General features: G+C 41.4%; 1 protein-coding gene across 3 annotated transcripts in view; it reads left to right on the forward strand.

Moving 5' to 3' along the window:
* Nucleotides 1-26,941, forward strand: part of ccser1 (coiled-coil serine-rich protein 1) — a 123,331-nt gene that overhangs the window by 16,104 nt on the left and 80,286 nt on the right. For all 3 annotated transcript variants that reach the window (XM_072681906.1, XM_072681908.1, XM_072681907.1), the window contains exons 4-5: nt 19,277-19,367; nt 20,384-20,477. In XM_072681906.1, coding sequence (XP_072538007.1) covers nt 19,277-19,367; nt 20,384-20,477 — 185 coding nt within the window. The remainder of the gene's footprint in view (nt 1-19,276; nt 19,368-20,383; nt 20,478-26,941) is intronic.

The raw sequence follows: 26,941 nt of genomic DNA on the forward strand, positions 1-26,941 counted from the left end.
ATTTCGTTGGATTTAAAGAGTCGACTCTGCTGCGAGTCCTCTGACGGGAATCATCTGTAGTCTTTTCTTCGTCGCTAGAGGTTGCATTTCCTCTGAATTTAAAAATGGGTCATTTTACTAAACGAAACAAACAACCAATGTGGACGCTTTTACTGTGAGATCAGGCGGGTTTGACTGTGTAGTCCCACCCTTTTATATTACAGAGTGCTTTTTGAATAAGGCTCAATATAGGACAGTCAATCAGGACACATCTCATTTATCTTATGCTTGCCCTAAAGGCACAATAACAGAAACAGACTGTTTTATTTAAAGAGATAAATAGAGGTCGGACATTTGCATAAAAAATGTATTAAGACCTATTTTGGAACATAAACCTGGACCTCAAGGGAAGAAAAAATACATGAGAAATGTAGGACATGAGCTCTTTCTATTCTTATGCATAAAATACAGAACTGAGAGTGAACTACAAGATATATTTTGACTTAAAAAACACTTAAAAAGCTACAAAAAAAAAAAAAAATTAAAAAGAAGTATGACTGCTCTAAATCCTGATTATCTCTACTCCACAATCATTGTAATTACATAGATTAGATTTCTCCTGCTTATTTTTCAAAGTACAGCTTGGCTAAACCACAATCTAACGAAAACCTAATTTACCATACTCTAACACTGGCAGTTTAGCTTCTGTTGCCTTGTGATTAGTGGTGCCTGTTGCATATAGGAACTGTAGCCTGACAAAATACTCACTAGCTCGAGTCTGCTGCTTTCTGAGCTATAGTCTACTCCATGAAGAACGGAAGAAGCTAGGTTTATATTCACCAAAAGTTCTTATCAAGGTTAAAAACAAAGCTGTTGTAGCCTAAAGGAAATCAGCACATGCTGAAATATGAGATTGTTTTTTGCTCTTTCGAAATTCTGCTGCAAAGAGCATCATAAATAGTCTGCTGGACCCCAACACTGTCGGTGGGGTCTGGCAACGGAGTTGCTATAAGACTATTAGAGCCATATTCATCAAAAGTGGTGCATAAAACAGGTTAGGAGGTAAAATATACAGGCCTGGCATTGTTTTGGCTTTGCAGTGTATTTATCACTGCTGCTTGTGTTAATTAGCCGTAGCGTAATGCAATCAATATAGTTATCCCACAGCAATATGAGGGCGAGATTTGCAGCTTCTACAGCTTATTCATAGCCAAGTGGAATTTTACAAAGTAGCCCAATATTCCTTTGCCTTAGTGTAAGGATTCACTGCAATGCAAGGGTTTTCTTTTCTAAAGCAAATTATTCTAAAGTTGCTGCAACTTCAGAAGTAACTTGAGGGATGATTGGAGTATGATGATTAGGTATGGGCAATATGACAGTATTTTATTGTTTTTGTGATAAATAGTGCCACAGTAAGCTTTTCTGACTACATTGTGGGTACCTGAACAACAGCGTCTGAACAACTGCAGGCTTCATTACATTAAAGAAAGGAGAATTCATCATGTTAACTGGATATAGTATAGCTCAGTAAGCAATATGCTCAATAAAATCCATTTTGCTAATAACTCTTTGGGTATTTTTAAAATGTGGCTCGGGCTTTTTCTTAACTTTACTTCAGAAACACAAAATCTTGCCATATTAAACATAATTTATAATTTCATGTATCGAGATACTGCTTTTTTGTCATATCTCCCACTGCCACTTCATACTGATATGGCTTTTGCTTATTTCAGTGTTTATAAATATTCATATACACTATATTGCCAAAAGTATTCGCTCACCATAATCCCCCCTCCACCAAACTTTACACTTGGCACAGTGCAGTTCTCCTGGCAACCGCCAAACCCAGACTCGTCCATTGGATTGCCAGACGGAGAAGCATGACTCGTCGCTCTAGAGTCCAGTGGCGGCGTGCTTTACACTACGGCATCCAACGCTTTGCTTTGCACTTGGCGATGTAAGGCTTGGATGCAGCTGCTCAGCCATGGAAACCCATTCCATGAAGCTCTCTAAGCACTGATCTTGAGCTAATCTGCAGTCCACATGAAGTTTGGAGGTCTGTAGCGATTGGCTCTACAGAAAGTTGGCTAACCTCTGTTCACAATGCCCCTCAGCATCCGCTGACACTGCTCTGTTATTTTACGTGGCGTACTACTTCGTGGCTGAGTTGCTGTTGTTTCCAATCGCTTCCACTCTGTTATAATACCACTGACCGTTTACTGTGGAATATGTAGTAGGGTTGACATTTCACAACTGGACTTGTTGCACAGGTGGCATCCTATCACTGTTCCATGCTGGAATTCCCTGAGCTCCTGAGAGCGACCCATTCTTTCGCAAATGTTTGTAGAAGCAGGTGCTTGGTTTTTTTACACATGTGGGCCATGGAATTGATTGGAACACCTGAATTCAATTATTTGGATGGGTGAGTAAATACCTTTGGCAATATAGTGTTTCGATGGCCTGTCTGTCGTTAGATAATTATACCAGATATTTATTCCTCCTTTGACAAATAGGAAAACTTTTGATAACTCTTACCAATTACTAAAAGGGAAGCATTCAAAAGACTACATGACCTCTACACACATGGCAACGGCCTACAAAATATTTGCATTGTTAACCTGCATTATTTGGTGTTATTCCAATGAGCGTTTAGCCGACTTTGTTTTGATGTCATTTCGCCTTTAGAAAATGTAAGGGCAACTTATGATTGTTAAGAGTTGTCTAAATATTTGTAAATATTTGCTTATTTCAGCTGTTAGGAGAGATTTTCCAAATGGACAGTACTCAAAGTATACTGCATGTCGTCACTGTCATCTGTCACTGTATATCTGTTTTTGGATTTTTTTACGTTCCATTAGAAGGTTAAGGAGGTTTTTTCTTTTCTTCTCCTGTAAAGTTTGAAGGATAATGTGTAAGGGTTTTGTGTAACAGCAACAATATGAGATGTTTAAATTCATTCAAACTTTGTCATGTAGCATCTCTGCAAACCTGCTATATCCTCTGCATTTCCCCATTCAGCTTAGCAAACAGTGCGGACACAATGCGTTCAGAAATATCCAATCAGTCCCCTTTTGTATAAAGCATGTTCACACTGTTGTATTTCATCAGCCACTATTTAAGAGGATTCAAACTGGGTTGTTCATGCTGCCGTTCTCCCGCCCTGAATAATGAACACCTGCTCCGTTTGCCTCCAGGCTACTGTTTTCTGTGAGAGCTGAGCAAAAGTCTGCATCCTGTGCTATTGTTGGTTAGCGCAGGAGGAAGTGCTGGCTCTGATTTATGCACCAAAATGGCTTTGTCATTGTAGACACACACCTGGGTTAAGCAGGAAACTCTATACGGTTTCTGTTACACTGCAGAGGTCAGATCAAACTGAATTTGGTAGAAGTTCTTGACTGGAGAATGAATTTTAAACGCTTAACTAAACTTTCAAGAAAGGATCTTCATGAACGCGATGATTCATTCATTAAACTTATTCATTTTTGATTATGAAGCCGTCTCACTGTCACTTATAACGGAGTCCAACAAGGAAGGAAATGGCAGCTGGTGTCATTTCTGTAGATTTAAAACGACAGAAACTGCGTAGAACATTTCCATCTCTTAAAGTCATCCAGTTTTCCATGCTTTAGTAGTTCTTGAGAAAAGCAGTTTCTTCTGGATTTGGCAGGGTTTTTGCAACCATAGGAAAAAGCATGGTGCAGCATATTTAGTGTGAGGACAGAGAAGCTCTGAAAGCTTCATGAGCAGCCAGCTCCAGTTTTTTTTTTTTTTTTTTTTTGATGATAGACCAGATATGGGCGAGGAACGTGGGCCCACATTCTGATTCCCCCCACTAGAAAAGGATTTGTGGGAGAAAATCCCGTCCTGCTTGGCTGAATCCATTCCACCAGCCAGTGCAATCAGCCCTCAGCCAAAGGCTCAGGTCAGAGTTCAGAGAGGGAAGGCAGCAATGATGGCATTATTTGCCAGCTTAAAAAAAAAAAAAGCCAAAGCGTGAAAACCGGGAGGGACTGCGCTTCTACCGTTTTCCTTTATTTGCGAGTTTTCTTGGATGAAGACATAAATCTTGTTTGCAGCTCATTCGATTAGACATGGATCTGCCCAAGACATATTTATAAACGTGCCAAATGTTGATCTGCTAAAAAAAGGGAAAAAGGAAGCCTAATTCATGGAAAACAGAGCTGCTCTACTTCCAAGCCAATCAGTGCTTTTTAGTCAGTTCATTAGAGACGCTGCAGAATCTGACAGCTTAATCATGCAGAGATGTCATTAATGTATCTGGCTAGTTGCAACGTGTATGTTTTGCTTAATTGCTTATTAATCTGTTGATTGTGTTTCTTCTGTAGCTATACACACAAAAAAAGGTGCTACGAAGGGTTCTTTAAACAGTGCCATAGAAGAGCCATGTTTGTAAAGGTGAAAAACCTTTTAAATGGGTAAAGAACCTTTACATTGACTTCTCTAAACAGTTACAAGATTCTTAACACATATATGTCTGAACTTTAAGGAAGCAAAAGTGGTTTTTCTATGGCATCCCTCAAAGAACCCTTTGCAGCACCTCAATTTGTTTGTTTGCAGTGCTCTACACAATGTATAAAACCAGTGTTTTCCATCAGAGCACCATACTGTGTGCCAGTAATGGTTAGTGGTTGTAGGACCACAGCTGTACCGTTTGTCCCAGATGCTTGTTGATGGAATGTACCACCTCCTTTTACTTTTGTCTCCATCCTTCTCTCTACCTTTCTATCTCTGGATGTGTGTGTGTGTGTGTATAGTTCTGTCTTTATCTATGCAGACAGATATAAGGTATGGGCATATATGTGTATATATGACTATACTAGGTGTGCGTTTGTGAACAATTTAGTCAAAAATGACAGGAGTACAGAAGTTACAACTAACTGCATTAGTTGTGGGGTAGCCTAATTGTAACAGATGGAGGGTTAGGGTTTAGGGTTAGGGTTAAAAACACAGTTTTTCAAATCTGATTCAACACAGTTTAAAAAATCTGCATCAAAAGATACGATTCGTGAAAGGAAACTGTGTTATATGGGGTATTTTCTTATACCCAAGAGTGGAAGAGCTACTGTCAGTACCATAAAATTCAAATATATTTTATTTGCATGACATCTGTAGGGTTCTGGCGAATCAGTGCAATGTAAACTTCCAAAATGTGACTGTTTTGTAGCTTCTCTCATTTCTCTCAGTTTTTGTTACCAGGCTTAGTTGTAACATTGTGTTACAGCTAGGCTGCTACCGCCTAGAACCCTACTACTTTATGCCCTGTTGTCTGGGGATAAATGTTAGTTCTGGCTGGAACAAACCCACTCTGTCCCTATGTGTGGTAGATAACGTGAGAATGAACCCAACATAGAAATGTGTGCCTGGTCTTGGTAGGAGCCCAACATGCCTTATTGTCTTTGATGCTTGACCAGTCCAGGTCACTGTTTGTAGCTCAAAGTTTATTTATAGGGTTTATGATCCTATCTCAACATGATGTGCTGATTGTAACTGAGTTAGCTTTTAGCCTGGTCCCACTCGCTTCTCTGGGTTTGGTGTTTTCGAGTCTTAAGAATAAGCCAGTGCTTTTCCTTCCAATCTGTGTTTAGCTCCAGTTTTACTGTCTCAAGAGATAGTAAAAGCCACTCACCTAGCTTTTAGCCTAACCCTGTTTGACCCCCCAAACTTTTGCCAAGTTTAAGTTTCTCTTCTGTGCGGACACTGGTACAGGAGAAGCTGCAATCACAAGGCCTGCTTCCCATAAACACCTGTTTTCTCATAACTAGTAGAGCCTGGTGGTAAGGTGCTGGTCTCCAGTATTAACAACACCTTAATCTCCCAAAGCCATCGTCGTGTTTTGGCTTAGGCTTTACTAGTGAGCTGAGTAATTGTTACTTTTGGTGGTGTAAATAAAAGGAGTCCAGACTGTTGTGTAACAGTTTGGGGTTTTGGCTGTGCTGGATTTTCCTTTGAAGGAGGACACAACAGTGTTCACAGTGAGGTTCACAGTGTGTCACTCCCATGTACCAAACTGTCATTATTCAACTGTGCCAAGGAGAATGGCAAGTTTGACGTTCCAGGGCAACTGTAAGGCTACTTGTGCCCTGAGTGGTTCCATACTGAATGTCAGTCTCTGACCCTATGTCAGTAACTGCAATTTACATGCTTCAAAATGATATGGTGTATCAAGGCACCTAGAGACTGATTCAAATAATACAGGGGTACATTTTAGGACACAACCACAGTATTTAAAAAAACAACATTTATTAGTTACTTTTATGGTACAAAAACATGTCTAACTTCAAAAAAAGTACAAAAACCACAAAGGTACATTTTACCCTGTGTTAGTTAGTTCACTAACCCCTACTGTGTAACAAACTAGAAGAATAGCATTCATATATGTTTGCTCTTACTGCGCTATCTTGATGCACAGGAGGAAATTCCTAACAAGTTTAGTCAGTTCATTCTAACCACAGTACGCCGCCACTAAAGAGCAGCACTCAATAAATGGATGTGAAGGAATGACACAAACACATACACACACACTGAGTACAAAGTACAGTTGTCAAGAATTAGCAACCAAACTAGAATCAGACAGGGTTGGTGCTGAGCAAAGCCAGTTCAAGAGTTAGCGACTGATCATGGTCAGTTCAGAGGATATGGTAAATTGGCTTGGGTCAGTGTTAACACCAGGCCTGCTAATAGCGACCTGTATGATAGAAGAGCATGACACAGTTACTGCCTCTGAAAAAAATACACCTTAATCTTTCTTGACAGCACAAGCTAGCTGATTGGACAATAGTAGACTCTTTTTGGCGAAGATTCAAAGCATATGTGGTACAAATCTTCATACTCCCCCTGCCAAGGAGGCATCTGTTTAGTGCGGCAGGCTGGATGCAGTGCCTGTTTAATCAAAAGTAACTGGAATGCCTCTCCTCAGCAGGGACTGGAGATCTACTCAGGATTAGAGACAAAAAGCACAGGCCGAGCTACAGACACAAACAGCAGGGAAGGTTTTGATCTACTGAGGTGAAGACTTGCGTTTGAGTTGAGCATCGAGCCAAATGCTGTGCCAAAACATTGTTATGCTGGGTTTAATATTAAAACAGGAAAGTCACAGAGAGACCTAGCCTCAGCACTATTGAAAGTCTACCTCATACACTTGGAAAATCGCAGCCAACACACAATGCCATTTCCAAACAGGCCGGAGAAAATCATACCATATACTAAATAAGTAAAAATAGTAAATATGTATCAGGGCAGACATGATTTGTGTTATTAAACTTGATGGAAAATAACCTTCTTTTTGAATTGACAATGATTATTAGGCAATATAATGGCAATCTATATTTCAGATGTAGATTTTTTCTATGCATTTTCTGTGTATCAAATTGTAATACTGTGTGATATGGATGACACTAGTGAGGCAGTGTGGTATGGACTGTATTAGGTGACAGAAGGTGTTCATTATAGAGGTTAACTGGTCCACAGTGCTCTGTCTCACTTCCATTTCCATTTCCATTTAAGGCGAGAGTCATTCCTTTCTGGCATCAGTGGCCTGTGGGGCACCACTGTTATACCTTTGGGCGTCACGCAATGTGTGAAAAAGTCAATTTTCAGTACAACGGCTCTAGAACAGCAGCCAGATAGCTTCCTTTGGGCCATTGATGCCAGAGAAACAACGACTGAGTGGTACAGAGCAACCGGTGTGCCACTGTGGACCAGTTAACTTCTGTAATAATGAACACCTTCCATCACCTAATACAGTCTATACCCCGCCATCTCACTGGTGTCATGCTGTTGGGGTTAGAGTAGCAGGTAGTATGTGTGCTGCATGTCTCAATAAAAGATGAATTGGCTATGCTAAATTGCCCCTAAGTGTGAGAGTGTGTGAGTGACTCGGTATGTGTGTTGTACCCTATGGGGCAGTGGTGGCTCAGCGGTTAGAGCGCCGGGATATCGATAACAGGGTTGTGGGTTCGATTCCCGGGCTCGGCAAGCTGCCACTGTTGGGCCCTTGAGCAAGGCCCTTTACCCTCTTTGCTCCCCGGGCGCTGGAGTTGGCTGCCCACCGCTCTGGGTGTGTGTGTGTACTCACTGCCCCTAACATGTGTGTGAGTGTGTGTTCACTACCAGATGGGTTAAATGCGGAGGACACATTTCGCTGTACAGTGTACAGTGACAAGTACATGCACCTATCTACCTATCTATCTATCTATGCTGGATTGGCACCCTGTTCAGGGGTGTTCCTGCCTTTTGCCCAACGTCTTACTGAGCTGTCCATTAATGGGTGGTGCTGAAAGCAGTGTCTTATTCTGTGTTTTTGTATTTGTAGCACAGATGTGCAGGGTGCCTGTCTAATGAAAAACATGTATCTCCATTTTTGTCCATTTTTTAGTTTTCTTCATGGTTTGAACCCTGTAGACCAGTAAATAGACCAATAGAAATGCTCTAAATTATTTGGAATTAACTTCCATTCAAAGTTAGGCACCTTTTTTTTGCAAAGTGAGACAACACTGAATCGTAATAAAATGTGAATTCATTTCACTCTGATGACTCGATTGTCAGAATAATAATCAATTTCTTGATCGCTAATAAAATCGATGGGTAATGGCTCTAGTAAATATGGTCGACACTTTTCCGACAGGATCTGCTATCCTCAGTTCTTGTATTCATTTAAAGAGACTCAAGAGGCAGCATTTCAGTCGATGTTGACTAGCATGAAACTCGGTTCACCTTCTGCTTTTTAATTGTCTGCCAATGCATTTGGCACGGACACAGTCAGTGCGGCCGTTAATTATTCATGAGGAAAACACTAGGTTGTAAAAAGTAGAAAAAGTAGAACTGCAGAACTGCAGTGGATTTGTCACACTACTCATACCAACCCTGGTTTACCACCTAATTTCTACAGGACATTCTTAAGCAGCTTTAATTGCAGCAAATCTGAATCTGAATCTGACATGTTTCCCTACAACAGTGACATGTTTTTATGTTTCCTCTAGGAAAATGAGGAGGTAATTGTATTGCTGTTAAGATGTTGTCCTTATAGCATAAACAATATTATAATTGTTCTTCAAATGCAGGTTTTATGACCCCAGAGAGATTTTTATTGCTAGTCAATATCACTAATCACTTGCTGATGCATATAATTTTGGTGGAACAGATCAGCCATGTAATGAATAAAACTACAAGCAGCAAGCTAAATCATAGCCAGTGTTGGTGCTGACTTCACCGTGGAACTCAGTCTTCTGTTCGGCTCAAAAGGGGAAAACTAAATGGCTTAACCTTTCATGGGAACAGTGCACTGACCTGAAAGGGAGCTTATTCCTGTTTCTGTGATGTTTGGCCAGATTCTTGCTGTTATCTGGCAGTAAGTTTTGCTTTGCCCCTTTAAAGAACAGATTTGTGTTACACTGTTATTTATGTCACCGTAGCCCAAATACAGATACACATTTATGCAATATGAGCAAAAGTACCTCTGACAATATGTCAGGTGCTGTGTAAGTCAAGGCTGGTCAGTGAAAATGCTCCTGAAGCCCTCGGGTGTCTGCAGTTTGAACGAGCTGCTCAATTATGAATGAGCCTTTTCACCGAATCATGTTTTATTTTGTTTAATAGTTTGTGACTGCCCAGCTTTAGCCCCGTGCCGAAATAACACATTATGCAATCCTGTCAAGTGTGCGTAATGATTAAATTTAGACCCCGTGGGACTTGGGGCTCTAAACACAAACAAATTCCTCATTACACTCCGCCTGTTGCTTCGCTGACAGCAAAATCTTGTTGCAAATTATTGCTGGAATTTCCTCTTATCGTGCTCTGAAAACTAGGATGCCCTTTCGTAATGGCCACCAGTAACTCTGCGGCATTTCTCCTTAAACACTTTTGTTATCCGCTGATGCGAGTTGACGTCAGAAGGCATTAGAACCTCGGGTTTCGTGTGCAGCTGTTTCTATGTGATCTCTCTGTGAGTTAGAATTTTCCTCCTGCATCACGACAAGAGCTTCTTTTGCTGGATCCCCTAGCTTACTCTCTTCCAAATTAGAGAAACAAAGCAACATGACAGCCCCCTGCTAGAATATTCATCATCGGTTTGTAAGAGATCTGGGGATCTTGCCCATCCAACTTTATGTTATTCAATGGTATTACAGAACCAGAATATATAATAGATGTTTCATTTGCCTTGTAGTTATCTTTACAGTGTATTTTGCTAGAATAATTACAGACAGTTAGGCTTTAAGATATCTGTACATCACACACACACATGTCCACATCATAGATACCTCACCACTACGTGACTTCGGATATGCCAGGGTGTTTTTAAGTTAGCAGACTTTGAGGGAGAAGCTCTCGTTTTGATATTCAGGGACATTGGGAGTAAGAGCAAAGCTGGGATGAAAGGCTCTTTAATTCATCTTTAATTTCCTTTATTTTCTTTTACCTTGTTTAAACTTTCTTATATTCAGCATGATTTCTATCTTGATTTATATTTTTTCATCACTATCATAACATTGTTTTGTCCAGTGGTTTCATCCAATAAACTGGCAAAACTACCATGGGATTGTTTCCACACCACAACAAACATTTTTCCATTTTTTCATTATCCCACAAGTTAAAGAATTTAGGTCATCCAGGTTATTCACTTCAATTTTCTTCATCTTTACTGCTGCATTGAGGAAGCAGCCTGGTTAGATTTTACTCCTGAGGGTTTCAACCCTGTCCACTAAAGCAAGTGAACAGGGGTTGACCTGAAAACAAAGCCACCTATGCTGAGTAAACCCTCAGCAGCTTCAGAGGATGCTAGGGCATGTCTGCGTTTGGCAGCATCTCTTTGGCACAGTGCTGGCTACAGCACAGTGCTTGCGTTCCAGGGTGGCCGTGGGTCAGCATTTGTCAGGAGATGACTCACACTCTAAGGCTTCTCAAGCTCCTTGTTGACAACGAGATCTCGTGCAGAACCTCTGCATGTTCGATCCATTTAACCAACATTTATCCAGATGGCCTCCCACAGTCTTCCAGGATGTTTCAGCCAGCGTTGGATTTTTGCTCTGAGGACAGTCCCGTCAGCTGGGGCCCTCCGTGTCATGCCAGCTTGAAGCTAGCGTCCCAGACAGAGGCTATTCAGTAGGGCTTTTCTTCTGGCGACTTGCTAGTTTGTTTCCCCTCAGGCTTCTCACCAGCTTAGCCATGTCCTTTGTAGGACGCTCTCTGAGATGGCTCCAAAGCCCCCTAATGCGTGGCATTATGTAACTGGCTGTCACAGCATTTGACCCTTGTGCACATTCCATGCCAGCGGAAGCCCTGAAGAGAGAAAGGGTGCCTCCAGAAGAGCTGCGAAAATAGGTCCAGCTTTCAAGTTGCCTTGTGTGTAACTTAGGGGAGAGGCAGGGCATCCAGTGTTTTCTTCATCTTAATTTGTCTTGTCACTTGTAGGAGCTTAGGAGAGCTTCGTGTGGCTGTAGTGATTCATGTCCATATTAAACTTGGCCTAAATCATCTTGGGCTCTGATCACTCTAGCAGGATCTAAAGCCCTGACTTAAAAATTATTCTCTCTCACTCAAAAAAAAAAAGTAATTCACTGAAGAACCATGTTTGAAAAAGAGATTTCATACCAACACATTTACATTATGTGAAGATTTTTGGCACTCTTAACACTTTAAGGGCACATATCCATATATTTCCATATATTTTATTTTTCCTTGAGGTCCGCTTACAACAGGTATGAAAAAAATGATCTTAATTAAATTTTTACTTGACTAAATTACCTCTGTAAACCTCTGGCTTTAGAATGAAAGAGAATAGAATTAAAAGACTGTTATGACAGATATGGACTCAGAGCTGAAATCCTCCTGAGAGACTGCAATATGAATGGGCAGGACTAAACTGTGAAATATATGTAAATATGTTTGTTCTGTTGAAAAAATGTGATTTCATCTCATTTTTATGCATGAGCTGCAGAGTGAATAGCATGGTCTGAAACTTTTTGAATCCATGTTTACATATTACTTCCACAAATAGTGGAAGTTCAGTTTTCCATGGAAGGGCTCATTTATTAATTCCAAACGAAATTCTGCATACCAGCACTATTATATATATCAAGCACATAAACAGACATACAGTAATTGAAGAAAGGGGATGAGCATGCTTCCTTAATACAGTATATGCATATACATTGTCTATAAAAAGTATTCACCCCCTTTGATGTTTTTATAAAAGGAATCACGTTTAATACAATTTGTCTTTTTTACAAGAAATGTCAAAGTGGAACCAATTTCTACAATGTAATGCCACTTAAATAAAAACATATAACATAATTACTAGGGATGCAATGATCCGATACTAGGATTGGATATTGGTCCCGATACTGACTAAATTAGCTGGATTGGGTATCGGATAATTAGGCTGATCCACAAGGCTGATCCACATCAAAACTCAGGATCAGATTGACCTACAGAGATGCAGCCGTGAGTGAGGGAGAGGGGGTAATGATGTCACTGCCACTGCTGGTCTTCCATATAAATAGAACTGATAAGGGTTTACCCTGCTGCCTGCTTTAGGTTTCTCCCACATGGGTAATTCAACAGTGGGATCGGATCGGTATCGGCTAAAACGCAAAGTTTATGTATCGGTATTGATATCGGAACAGAAAAAGTCGGATCGGTGCATCCCTAACAATTACATAAATGTTCATCCCCTTTAACTGACTGACTGATTCCACAGAGGTCCAGGCATCTGGTGGTAGTAGTCTTACAGTTAGTTAAGTAGAGATCACCTAAGGGCAGTCAGTGTGTGTCAGGTGATTGTAGTATAGAAGGTCCAGTCACTGGTCAGTCAGTATCCATGGCTAGAAATACACCACAAAGACAATAGACCACGTCACACAGCTCAGAGGAAAGGTTACTGAAGAGTATAGAAGTCAGGGGATGGATACAAAAAAAGTCCATCCAGTTAAATCCATCATTAAGAAATGGAAGGAACATGAAAATGGCACATGTGTGAATCTGCCTAGAGGAGGCCTTCCTCACAAACCTGAGTGACCATGCAAGGAAATTAGTGAGGGAGGCCACCAAGACCTAGTCAATAAGCTGATTTATAAATGTGTACAAACAATTGACATGAAATTTACATGACAGCACTAGTTTCGTTGGTGTTGTACTGGATGAAGTACAGCCAACAGTTTCAATTGAAGGTGAGAGTCTTAACAGTGAAAGTGTGAAACAGTAGCAAGTTACGTAACACAGCACAGCACATGTCAAGACACTGTTCATATTGAGCTGTTCAGTGTAATTCAGCACAGTTCCGTCAGCAGGAGATCAGTACTGTCCCAGCTGTAGGGAGACTCATTGTGGATTCTTATTACAGTGGGTAAGAATGATCCCACGTGGCTGTCTTTAACACAGCACAGCTGTATCAGTCTGCTACCACATGTGCTTCTCTGTTTCTCCAGAGAGTCCAACTTTGCTCTTACAATAGAGCTGACCTTCGTTTGTTCAACTTGTTCTGATTGGTTTTGTTGATACTGTTGCTGGAAGCAACACGACGGTCTGGTAGAACAGGAGGAGTGCACAATCCGAAGGACCTCAGCTTCCTAAGAAAGTACAGATGGCTCTGACCTGGAGTTTCCTCCTGTGAGCTGCTTTGCCTGGCATTTTCTGTAGCTGCCTTCAGTTTCTGCTTGTTTATGAGTCTTTCTGCCTTCAGTTGTGTTTGCAGAAAGTGAAAAGCATGCCGAGCTGGGTTGAGGTCAGGTGGCGGAGCTGGCCATTAAATAACATTTCATATCTTTGCCTTAGGAAACACTTGAGTTGCTTTGCCTGTGTGTTTTGGGTCAATATCCATCTCTACTGTGAAGTGCTGTCCTGTCTGTTCTATCTAAGCAACAAATAGAGCTCTCTATACACTCTCTATACATACAGAATTCATCCTACTACTTCTGTCAGCAGCCACATCATCAAAAAACACCAGTGACCCAGTTTCACTGGCAACCATACAGTATCATGCTATAACAGTGCATCCACCATGTTTAACAGATGACATAGTAGGCTCCTGATCATTAACCCTCCCTTTCCTTCTCCATACTTCAGTGCTTTAGTGCAACCAGTGGTTTCCATGTTTTGTCCTCCATGGTCTTCCAGGCGTTGGGGGTGTTGCTGAGCTCACAAGCCCATTCCATCTATTAGCCCCATTTATTGTTATTAGCCACTGCTAACGGTTCTCTCTAATAAGAGTTAGTTTGTTCTTCTAGCTTAATGATGGCTTCCTTCACTTGCATCCACATCTTTTTGGACAGTATAATAAACTGCAAATTCAACACTGGGAATGAACACCAGGCCTTTTATTTCTTTAATTTGTCTCCTTAATAATTTTTTTAATGTCCTGATTTTGCACCCTGATTTGATCCGAGTACTTGCTGACTGTTGACCGATTCTGATTCAATAGCAGCTTTTTAAAATGATGCTAGTTTAGAACCAAAGAAAGGATCTTGGTTCTCCTGCTGGTAGAATGAAGTGTTTCCATGATAGTTTATGTTTCTAATCAGGTATAATTCAAGAATAAAGTTGAGGTCTTTGAGGGTGGAATGGAGAGTTAACATTGGAAGCTAATTTAGCCTAGTTTGGGCTGCTAAATGGTAACATCACTGAGCTTTATTCTATTTGTTCACCAAAATAAGGTCACAAATGATGTCTAGGTTAGTTATAAAACAGGCTCAGGGACCAGTAACATTAATGTTATCTGTAAGCATGCTATGAACTGATAGCACAAGTTCTGCTGTGAATGGTAAAAGCTCAAGAAGCACAGACATTGTGTTACGTCTTCATATTCCACTGTAAAATAGTTCAGCACTGCAGAGTCTAAACTGTTGTTTTAGCTAATGTTACTTTCTCCAAAGTTCCTCACTACTACCGCTGAGAATAATTACGCCTTTCATGACGCCTAGAGGACTCAAGAGGGTGCACTCTGCTACAGCAAAACTAAGGTTCGGCACAGGATCTGGCTTTGAAAGCCAATACCCGATCTATTGAAAACAAACAAACAATCTATCCCTAGAAGTAGTGAGAGAACAGGCCGTGCCTGACCATGAAACTTACCAATCAATTGTCCAATTACTGTAAAGCCTGTGAAAATAGAGGGACTATGTAAAAGTCGCGTCTTGCTTCATTTCAAGTCGTTTGAGGTGGCGTACAAAGAAATGGTCCAACTTTCCAAATACTTATGGACTTGACTGTATGTGGACCCTCAGGGGGTCCCTGAGGATGTTTTTGAGAACCACTGGCTTAAATCGTCTTAGGTTAAGATCACTGTCGTGAGCTTTTTTGGGAACTGCTATGTTCAGCTGAGAGTTTGGCGGAGTGCAGAGAGTTCTAGCTCTTAAAAGGATCCTTTCTAAAAGCTGTGTTTATGTAATAGTGACTAAGAGTTGTGGAGATTTTGTAGGAGTCATCTTTGAGTTTATTAACAGCGTTAAAGGCCACCTTTAATGGTGAACTGGAGCGTGTGCGAAAAGCAATTTTCACATGGAATGTCAACATCACCGAGATCGATAGAACTTGTGCAATGGAGATCTGCCACCTCTTTTCAGTGTCCCTATTATGGACAGTCTTATACCAAATCAATCTGAGCCTAGGAGTGGGTGATAGGGCAAAAATCTAATATCATGACATGCCCATATAAAACACCTGAGAGTTATCTAGGTGCAGTTTGATTTGGAAGGTGACATTGTTGTACGTCGCATCCCAAGATAACCTGCGTTCAGTCGCAGCTTCGAAGGATCCCTCGTGCGGCCGAATGTTTCAGCGTGTTTGGGTTGTGTGTGTGTTTTTGATGCGAAGCTGAAATATCAGGAGATAGAAAGCTGTTTGTGCTGCCGTTGAACTATTTTGACCTGCTTGACGGAGGCCGCAGGATGCAGCATTAATGAGTTAAAGATGTTTTCTCCTGGCTATGACATGAGAGGATAAAAAAATCAATCTGGATGTCTGGGGATGGAGAGAGTGAGTCACAGCAAATGTCAGATCTCTGTCACCTCCGAAATCCCTCTCAGCACTAAATGTTAACGTGAGATTTTCAGACTTGGAGATTATAGACAGTGCTGCAGTTTTTGTCCTTGGTGGCTGGAGTGTGGACAGCCTATGTACACACGGATCTGTGCTGCTTTTATCTCTGCATTTAAGCAAGATATAACTGTTACAAACATCAAGCATATCAAAAGTATATCAAGTAGCTACAGGCATTAGTGGTGGGTGACATGACCTCAAATCAAGATCATTATTAGTTGATCATTTTACCTTGATTACGATTAAGGAATGATTATTCAAGGTGCTCAGTTGGCTCGGTGTTTGAGTTTCCTCCATGTTGCTTCCATGTCGCAGACTTGACGGGGCTCACGTGACTACACACGCAGTAGTAGTAGTAGTGTTTTTTTTTTGTTGAGAGGACAGTACATGAACACAAACAGTGGGGAATGTACTAATAAAATAAAAATAAATAAATACATAATAAAAAAAATAATGTACTAACAATCATGCATGTTTTTTATTATTGAGAAGTAGTTGGAACCCCCCCTCCACTTTGACTTGCGGAAGGCCTAAAGTTTAATTAGCTTGGTGATCTTGGGTTGTCTTGCATGCACGGCTTGTTAAATATCCATTCATAAATTCCAGTTTGTGTTTCTTTAGGTAGCTTAAGGTGCTTTTGAGGCAGGGCTGGGCGATATGGTGAAAATGCTATATCACGATATTTAAAGACTTTTTTCACGATACACGATATTTAGCACAGTACGGACGGACTACACGACTACACGAATCAGTAGCAACAGATTCTTAAAAAACCTACTAAACTACATACTGTTTTTACTCAAAGTCTGCAGTACTTTATCCATTTAAACAGCACTAATTACACAGCTTGCAGCTGATCACTCTTATTTAAGCACTGACCATATACTCGATATACCTAGAAAAACATGTTGTGTATCACGAAAACAACATTTATTCCGAATCGATAAAATATCGTATCCCAGCTCTATTTTGAGGTATGTTTCGTCATGTTTTCGAACGAGGAGCCATCCTCGTTCCAGCTTCAGCCTTTTAAGATTGATAGTTTGCTCCTTGGTTTTCTCCAAACGTCTCGGCTTCATCAGTCCACAGCACTTATTCCAAAAGTCGCCTGGCTTGTCTAGATGTCCTGCAGGGGACCTCACATTCAGATTATGGTTGTGCAAGCAATGCTGCACATTGGAACGGCGCACCGTCCTCTAAAAAAGCACAGCTATCTTATTCTAATCATCTCTAATCTGCCTTATGGGCGTCAATTGCTATTATTTTTAACGGTTGCTTAGAGGAGCCCATTGTTGCTGAGTGTCAGTACAAGAAGAGTTTGAAAAGTCCGAGAATTTATTTCATTTTCATGGTTCTTTGATTTAGCTGACAGTTCCTTCCTACAGCTGGTGACATACCACACATTTTTAAATTATATGTATACTTTTTTTACCCACAGTATCAGTCTTGTCCATATCAGAAGCCATGTCCTGCTTGCTCTTCAGTTTGCAGAATGAACTGATCAAAACGGAGATTCCCATACCCACTCACCTTTCTCCGAGCAGAGCAGCAGCCCTGCCTCTCCTCACTCACCCAGCTATAATCACAGAGAAAGGTATTTCAGTTAACCTAGAGTTGCCAAACATTTGGTGCAGTTATTACTCACTGAACAGAGAGTGTAGTATTGTGAAAAGTTGGAGCAATGGTTTATTTTGAGAATTAATATCGATTCATCGCTTAATTGTGATTGTGAAGTAATAACAGCCCAATACTTGCTTAGTACAAGGGGAACCTTCGGAATCCTCGGACCACAGCTAGATCAGCACAAGCCTCTGTGAATGACTGCAAGATGGCTGAACATTGGCCTGTACGTTTTGTGAGGAAATTGTTATAATACCAGCAGTGACTAATTGTGGTGATGTAACATTTCCCTGATGGGGCTTAAACTCGCACTACTCCCTGTTCACAATGTCTTTAAGTACTTGCTTAAGTTTCAATTGTAGCGAGTAGCCCATTCTTGCGCCTGATTGCCGTGTCTGTGTAGACTAATTACCCTCAGAGCTGCCGTTTTGTTCTGCTTTACTGGGACTTGCTGTCTGCTCTTGTGCCGCTTTCACCATTCTACATTCATTTCTCAAGCACAATTATCCCCTAGACTGCATTTCAACGGTATGATGTTTCTTTTTTGCTGTTGCGCTTTTTGGTCCTTTTGTGTCTGTGTGTGTGTGTGTGTGTGTGTGTGTGTGTGTGTGTGTGTGTGTGTGTGTGTGTGTGTGTGTGTGTGTGTGTGTGTGTGTGTGTTTTAAATCAGATTTACTTGCTGTACTCCATATCAGTCACAAGATGGCAGTGTGCCCCTTTGAAAAGGCTCTGCTGTGAGCTCAGTGTAGTTGGAGCAGCTTGATCAAGCAGTACCTGTTATTTAGGCACACTGGTTTATTTTGACCTCCATTTTGATCAGCCCGATAAAAAGACGGCCTAGTTTTTTTTTTTTTTTTTTAGATCAAATGATTCACCTAACATCAAGTGTCTGTTTATCTATCTATCTATCTATCTATCTATATATAAATACACAGATCAGCCATAATGTTAGTTCATTAGTGCCTAATGATTTAATAATAATTGAGTTGGTCCCCCTTGAGCTGCCGCAACAGATCAGACCATTCAAGGCATGGACTCCACAAGAAGGTGTCCCGTGGTAAGTTGTGAGGTAGGGCCTACATGAGCATCCGTGAGCCTTCAGTGCCCCTGACCTTGTCGCCGTTTCACCAGTTGTCCTTTCTTAAATCACTTTTGGTAGGTTCTGACCACTGCATACCATAAAACACCCTCAAACCCAGTCGTCTAACCCAGTCGTCCAGCCCTCACAATATGTCTCTTGTCTCCTGTCTCAGATTCTTCACCTTCAAGAACTGACTATCTGCTTGCTGATAATCAGTGTTCAGTGGCGTCAGTCAGTGCTGCTAATGTAATGGCTGATCAGTGTTTGTGTATATATACTTCCTTGGTATATGTAATAATAATAATTGTCCTATAATTGTTATATATGTTGCTGTCACGCAGAAACTTTGTAGACTGATTCTATTGGTTCGTATTATTTTTATACAATGGGCAGATTCAAAACGACAAACATTGAGATAAAAGGTTTTGAGTGACAGAAACAATACATATTATATGATACATATATATTACATGCATATTAAACCTGATGAAAGCATTGCAATTCCACATGAACTCCAGTGCAGATCATCCCCTTCTTTTCGTTTAGGACGTTCTGAACAATCTCGGCTCATCCGAGCTGGACGAGGACGATCTGATGCTGGACCTGGAGCTATCCGATGACCAGAGACACCGGCACGGTACGCCTTCTTCTGACGCACATCCGCTGATGAAAAGCCTTCTATTCATAACAGCGCCCTTAACCCACTGATTACGGCGTCGTAGTAAAGTTACACAATACTCCAGTGGTCGGACTGCTTGCAGGAATCCTATTTTACATGTCTCGCTCCCCTCTTTTAAGTATGTGAGGACTGAGGCAACCTTAATGATTTTAATATCTCATAACGTATTAGCCTTTAAAGCTATGCGCGCTCACAACCGCAGAGATTAGAGATAAAGTCAGTCTTAATGTTCCAAACACCCCGCTGTTGCGGGAGGACTTGCATCAGCACGCACGACTCTGCACGTAAACAAGCACCAAGGGCGAGCCCTCTAGACAGAATAACTCTGAGGATGTCATTGTTGATAAATGCTAATGCAGATTTTGCATGAGAAGTAAGAATCTTTGCGTATGCGGAAAGTAATTCATAGACTCGGGCATAAACTACTCTGGGCGACTTGATTCATCAGATCCTGAGGGGAATGGGGGGTGTCATTTTTTAAAATCAATTTATTTGCAATAATTACTTGTAAAAAACAAACAAACAAACAAACCAAACAATCCATTAGCAAGCCTGTCGTTTTCTTGCTTTTTCAGTTTAATTTTTTTTTGTCATTTCAGCTCTTTACATTTCGTCAGCATTTTGGGACTGTTGATTTCATAGCAATGCTCTTAATGCTCTTAATGCAGTATTGTTACATTTGCATACATTACATTTCACAACATCTCTCCTCCAATTTTCAGAGACATGGTTTTGTCAGGACAGCAACAGTTTGCATATGTCATCATTATGTGAAAGCCAGCAATTTTGTTTCTTTCTATATGTCTTAATTAACTCGCAGTGCTTGGCAGCTTGTTCCATTTAACATTACATTACAGTCCAGCATTACGTAAACGCAGCCTCTGGAGATGAATGATGGCCATGTTAAATCTCAATCACAGCCACCAGCCTGTGTTTGTCTGGGTGACCGTTGGCCTTGTTGCTTCTTATTTTAGCTTCTCAGGAGGACTCCAGCCAGTCTCTCGCCTCCTGCCTGAACCTGCTGCCTTCCCCCATGGAGGCCCCCAAGGAGACCAGAGAGCACAACAGGTACTTCTCCTTCTGTCATTCTCTTCTCTTTCCCTTACTTGTTTCTGTTCTGTTCTGTTCCCTGTTCATCTTCTTTTCTTTCCTCGTCTCGTCTTTTCTCTCCCTTTCTCTTCACTTCTGTTCTCTTATGATCTCTTCTCTTTTCTTTTCATATGATCTCTTCTCTTCTCTTTTCATATGACCTCCTCTTCTCTGCTCTTCTACATCTTATCTTCTCCTCTCCTTACTTCTCTCTTTTCTTCTCATCTCTTTTCATATTGTCTCTTCTCTTCTCTTCTCTTCTCTTCATATATTTTCTGTTCTCTTCTCCTCTCTTCCCCTCTCTTCCCTTCTCTTTTCATATTATCTCCTCTTCCCTTCTTCATTGTCTCTTCTCGTCTCTTCTCGTCTCTTTTCATATCATATCCTCTTATCTTCACTTCTTCATCTTCTCTTCTCCTCCTCTCTATTCTTCTCTTCTCTTCTCTTTTCATATCATATCCTCTTATCTTCACTTCTTCATCTTCTCTTCTCCTTTCTATTCTTCTCTTGTCTTTTCATATTATCTCATCTTCCCTTCTTCATCTTCTCTTCTCTTCTTCATTGTCTGTTCTCCTCTCTGTTCCTCTCTTCTCTTCTCTTCCTCATTGTGTCTTCTCTTCTCTTCCCTTCTTCATCTTCTCCTCTCTATTCTTCTCTTTTCTTCTCTATTCTTCTCTTCTCTATTCTTCTCTTCTTCATCTTCTCTTCTCTTCTCTTTTCTTTTCATATTATCTCCTCTTTTCTTCCCTTCTTCATCTTCTCTTTTCCTCTCTATTCTTCTCTTCTCTTCTCTTCTCTTTATTTACTGTCATGGAGATTGTTTAATGGATACAGAATAGAAGACAATGATTGATACACTCGTTGATTTATTCTTTATTTATTAGACTTGTGTGAAACACAGCTTTACCTGGATGAGGCAGCATTATGTTACTAACATCCTACCACTTTGAAACACCCTCACATTTTGGAGTCTGGCTTTCTGTGGTAGCTTTCCAGTTGCTAAATTCGTTTTATCTGACTTAAAGAGAGAGTTTTGAGAGAGCGCGCTGAGTCAGTGATTCTTACACAATGATTCGTGTTTGGATTTTCAGTAGGCTTGTGAAATTGATCTTCAGCTCGAAAATGATCGCTTCTGCCACTGTAGGATTACCCATTTGCATGCCAGTGTTCTGCAGAAGTGCATATCAATACCGCTTCTTGTTAAAGGATGTCCTGGTTTAGTTTCATCTCTGTTGAGGCAGATTCTAATCAGCTTCATTGAATTAGCCTCTTGGCTAGTTAAATCTACCTCAGCCTCCAGATGCTAACCGTCTTGCTAACAAGACAGCATGTTGATAATGTTGACAGCTGATTACCATAATTTATACAATTACAAAGTCCTGTTTTTGTGTCCTGCTTTTTAATTATCCTTTTTTTTCTTAGCTTGAAATGAAACTGATTGTACGCCACTGTTTGAATTCGCTGATAAATATACTCTGGAAAAGCCGAATTCTAATGGACCTAGATCTCACTTCTGACGGCTGGCTTATCCTCACACATAATGACAGCAGTGTCAGTTGAAACTCAGATGTATCCCATGTGGACGTGCCAGAAATTATATCAGCATGCGAATTAGCCTAGAAAATGAAATATATTTCCTGACCTTTTAATTATTTGTACAATTTTTAGAACATGCCCTATAATTGGCAGGCTTTTCTCCAAATGTATCTGTCACAGCTATAAGACCAATGACTAATGATAACATTTGGTTATACGCTACATGAACAGAAGTATTGGGACACCTGCTTATTTATTGTTTCTTCGGAAATCAAGGGTATTAAAAAAAAAGACTTTATCCTGCTTTAGTTGGAGTAGCTGTCCAGGGAGAGCTTTCTACTAGATTCCATACCTGCTGTAAGGATTTGACTGCATTCAGTAACAAGCACATTAGTGAGGTCAGGATGTTGGTTGATCACCACCCCACCTCATCCCCAACTCCCCAACTCCCCAACTCATCTCAAAAGTATTGGAAGGAGCACCAGCTAGGGGGCATTATACCCCTCCAGCCTACACCTGGCATTGAACATGGTGCCAGAAAAAGTCCTGTTCTATTGACAGCACTTCTCTATAAGGGCTAGGAAAGCTGTATGTGCACTTGCACATTTGCATATCTTTGTCAGCAACGGGTACAACTTAAAGTAAGCCGTATTTATTCATTTGAAGGGGTGTCCACAAACATTTGGACACACAGTGTATTTTACCCTGGGATGTATTTTCTGATAGCGTCGGAAACGTAAAGCTGATACAAATGGTTCCAGAATCATGAGTGTGAAAAACCTTTATATTGAGAAAGAACAAGCATGGTTCTTCTGTGCATCACTCAGAGAACCATTTATAGCACCTTTTTTTAAGAGTGTAGCAAATGGGGACAAACGTTATGTCAGAAACAATGTCTCTTACGAGACATTTAGAAATGACATCAGAGCACACATTGCAAATGACATTTTTACTGTCTGTTGGAGTTGCTCTATTCCTCACCACATAAGAAAGCCGCCGCAGGAACAGGTGCTTTAGCTTTGTCAGCAAGACGTGTCTGAATGACCTTGGCTCTGTGTCTTTGAAAGAGCTTTGAATTAGACTTCCACTGCTTAGCCTACAATTGTGTTTCATGTTGAACGTTACGTAACCTGTTGCGTTGAACATGAGCAGCCTGTGTCTCTTTCTTTTGTTCCTTTTAATTTTTCCCTTCTCATCAATGTTAATTTCCTCACAGTTTGCATTGTGACAGCGCAATCCTGTGATTGACAAGGGTTTCTTCTTTTTCATTGTTGCTCCAGTTAATGCTCTTTAGCCTGCTGTAACTCATTTTACAGTGTGTAATTATTTGCCACTTGCTGTTCTGTCGGAGCTGCAGAAGCGTTTAAAGAAGGCATGTTGCTTTGGGAAGGAGTGATAATTTACCCTGGTTGTAAAGTATTGAAACTCATAAAAGCTGGCTAATTGGCTTTTTTTCTGACAATCAGAGAATTAATCGGCCCGAAGGCCCGGCAAGAAATGTCAGCTGCAGGACAGCCAGGCCCAGCGATAAACAGAAAAGCCAGTGCTTCAACAGGGACGGCAGTTAACTTGCTGTGACTACAGGGCCTTGTGCTGCCGTGTGTCTGCTCTCACCCACAGCTGAGGCTGCAGTTTATGGGCTTTAATCCTCCAGCCTGACTAAGTGACAAGATTTATTATCCCAAGGCAAAATCTCGGCTGTTTGCATGGAAAACGCATCAAACCGTTGAGGAGACTGATGTGTAGCAGCCTGTGTTGCCTTTCTTGCCCAAAGCCCTTCTCCCAGTCTCAAATACAGCTCTGCAGACCGAGGCAGGGATAAACTCTGTCCGGAGAGAGGGAAGGAAGGGATGCAGCCTACTTAAAGCAACATTATGAAGCATGTTTACCGTAATATAACGGTTTCTAAATCATTGTGATCACTACTGATTGTCGTCGGCTCTCCGGGCATTATGGCATTATGTAACAACGTTCGCGAGAGCTACATAGTGCTGCATAACCTCTAATTACTCTACCATATCACACTACATGCTTCTGTCACTTTCAGTGTCGATTCTGTATCTTTCAGCTTGTCCAGAAATGCATGTGTAATGCGTGTTATTGGCCTCAGAGTGGCGCTACCGCTATGGCTCGGGGGTTGCGAGTACAAATCCCGAGCCATGCTGCTTTGCCATCCACTGCTGGAGTAGATGCCGCTGTCTCCCCTCATCACTCAAGCTGTGTTGGCTGGCACAGGCGTCTGTTAGCTGGTGTGGTTCAGCCGGGGACCCTGCGCTTTCCTCTGAGCGTGTCTGCTGCCCGACGATGTCGCATCCAATCCTGCAACCAGTATCGGAGAAGGCAGTCCTCAAAATGCGATTTTCTATCCAACACGTTTTATCACCCCACCCCTTCTAAGATCCATGTCTGGCCCAAACCCAGCTGGTCAGTCGCCGCGAAGCTGAGGGACAAAGCACCGTTCCTCTTGTGTGTCCTTCAAGAGCAGGTTTGCTTCAGCAGGAGGGACAAGCTGCGCAGGTTCTCACAAGCTGTGGTCCTCCTCAACAGAAGGCTGCGTGCCCGGCCCTGTGCTACTTTCCCAGTCTCCTTCGCTGTCAAGGTGATTCAGAGAAGGAGGCTCTTGGGCGCGCTCACAAGTCTTGACAAAAGGAGCGCGAAATAGTTTTGGTCTGCGCATACCTAATCGAATACCCAGTCGAATCGCGAATGCATATAAATATCGTGACCTTTGATCATGGATTTAAGTACTGAAGTCATGACAATTCTTTTTAGTCACCTCTTTTATGTCAACTGTGCTTCTGGGGGGGAGGGGGAGACGTCTCTAGGGATTTCTTGCTGAGTCATGCTTGTCATGGGTGGTTGGCGCTCGCGGTAAGGGAGCCAGCTGACGTCACCGATAAGACGCAGCCTTCGACTTGGCTGGGAGCTGCCGCCCACCTCATTTATTACGGCACATCAAATAGGAAGCAGATTTGAAATTCAGATGCTTCAGGAGTCGTCATGTTTCTCGCCCATATGATTAAGCTCCGCACTCTTTGTAGTGACTGTTGGTTAATGAACTGTTGAGAAGTGGGATTTCCCCACAAGGTAAGAGTTTGTGGGAGGACGGCACTGTTATTCTATTATGTTATTTTCTGTGAATGACCTGCGCTTTTAAGAGAACATTAAAGAAACCAAACACAGTTGGCTGTGGCGAATTACCATTCATACTCAAAACTGCATTAGTGTCAAAATCCGCCCGCAACCACCACCTCTGCGTTCTAAATGAAGTCAGCACTCCGCAAACCACTACTGCACTGAAGCCTTAATGCCCCGAGAGGTCGTAGAAGGAGGGAAATTAATAGACATAAATATTTTGTATGATATAATATGATGTTTTAGGGTGAAGCACTCAAACCAAACATTTACTGGGAGCTGGAGCTGAACTGTTCATGGCTTCCCTTAGCACTAACAATGCTCCTGACACTAGGAGGGTAAGGACTTAACACATGTCTCTTCTGATACATGCAAAGCCAACCATCACCTCTTTTCAAACTGCTGCCGATGCCAGGCAGCTGACATGCTCAGAGGAGAGTGCCGGGTCCCCAACTCTACCACACCAACTAACAGACATAGAGTTAGAGTGATGTGGGGAGAGAGCGCCATCTACCCACCTGGAGAGAGCTTGGCTAGCTGTGCTCTCTCCGGCTCTGGCTGCTGATGGCAATCCACATGGCTCTGAATTTGACTCTTACAAATGGTTCTTTGTTCCATTTTTTGAGAGATGTAAGTATGAAGAACCTTTTAGAAACTTCAGTGAAACATTTCTTAATGTGAAGGTTCTTCACCACAGAGACATCTGTACAAACTGGTGGGGCTTTTGTTTGGTTGTTAAAGGGGGAAAGGTTCTTCACTCTCACAGATCTCTATTACAAACGCGGTTCTTTATGAAACCAAAAGATGGTTCTTCTGTGTCATTGCTCACACAACCCTTTGTAGCACTTTTATATTTTGACTGCTCTTATTAGGAAACACTTGAATCAAGTGAAAATCTCTAGGAGTAACATTGAGTCTGTATAAGGGGATTTAGCATTGATAAATGGCACACTCTAAATTCATGTTTCTAGAACAAGTAAAATGTAAACGCCGCTTTGACCCTGTGAACATGCCATTACTTAACCACAGCATAGTGTGACATTTAGACTTGCCTATAAAAACGAAAATACTGGAAAAAAAATACTGTTGTGAAAGAAATGTGCAAAGGCCATTACTGTGTGAAGCGGTATGGTACGTTCTAAGTTAATTAGAGGTAGAAACAGTGGACCTTTGCATTACCTTTTCAGCCAGTGAATATGCATCCTGCCATCCTCCAAACCAAAACCATTATGTTTCTTCTTCATTTGTATTCAAGTCAGAGCCACTAATCGCAGCATGAAACGTAATGCTATACTAACCTGGAAATAGACTCGCTTTCTGTGTCCACAACCCACTTCAGCCACTTTCCTTCGTCCCACGTTTCATCTTAGTTCACCCCATCATCTTCTTACTCTCACTCTCTGTTTTAATAGGGAAGTATGACACCCTCAAGCTATTCTAATGTAAAGATCGGCTTTGCACCGTTTCTTTGAACCTTCTGTTCAGACCTACAGTTATATGCGAAAGTTTGGGAACCATCGGCCAGATAAGAAGTTGTACTCTTTGTATGTTGTACTAACACATGTCGGCTCTTCTAGGCATCTGTCTAAAGATCGGAAAATGAAAGTAATTAAAGGCTATACGGAGATAGCCAAGTGTTTTCGGCTCATGGTTTCTATAGCGTGAATTGTTATTGAGTAATGACATTTGAAAGTGGAGGTCAAGATGCCCTCCGCTGACCAGTCTGGAAAGGTTCTCACGATCAATGTCACCGTTTTAGACTTAGAAAAGTG

The sequence above is a fragment of the Salminus brasiliensis genome, chromosome 6, assembly GCF_030463535.1.
Source record: "Salminus brasiliensis chromosome 6, fSalBra1.hap2, whole genome shotgun sequence".
In the NCBI taxonomy this organism is placed as follows: domain Eukaryota; kingdom Metazoa; phylum Chordata; class Actinopteri; order Characiformes; family Bryconidae; genus Salminus; species Salminus brasiliensis.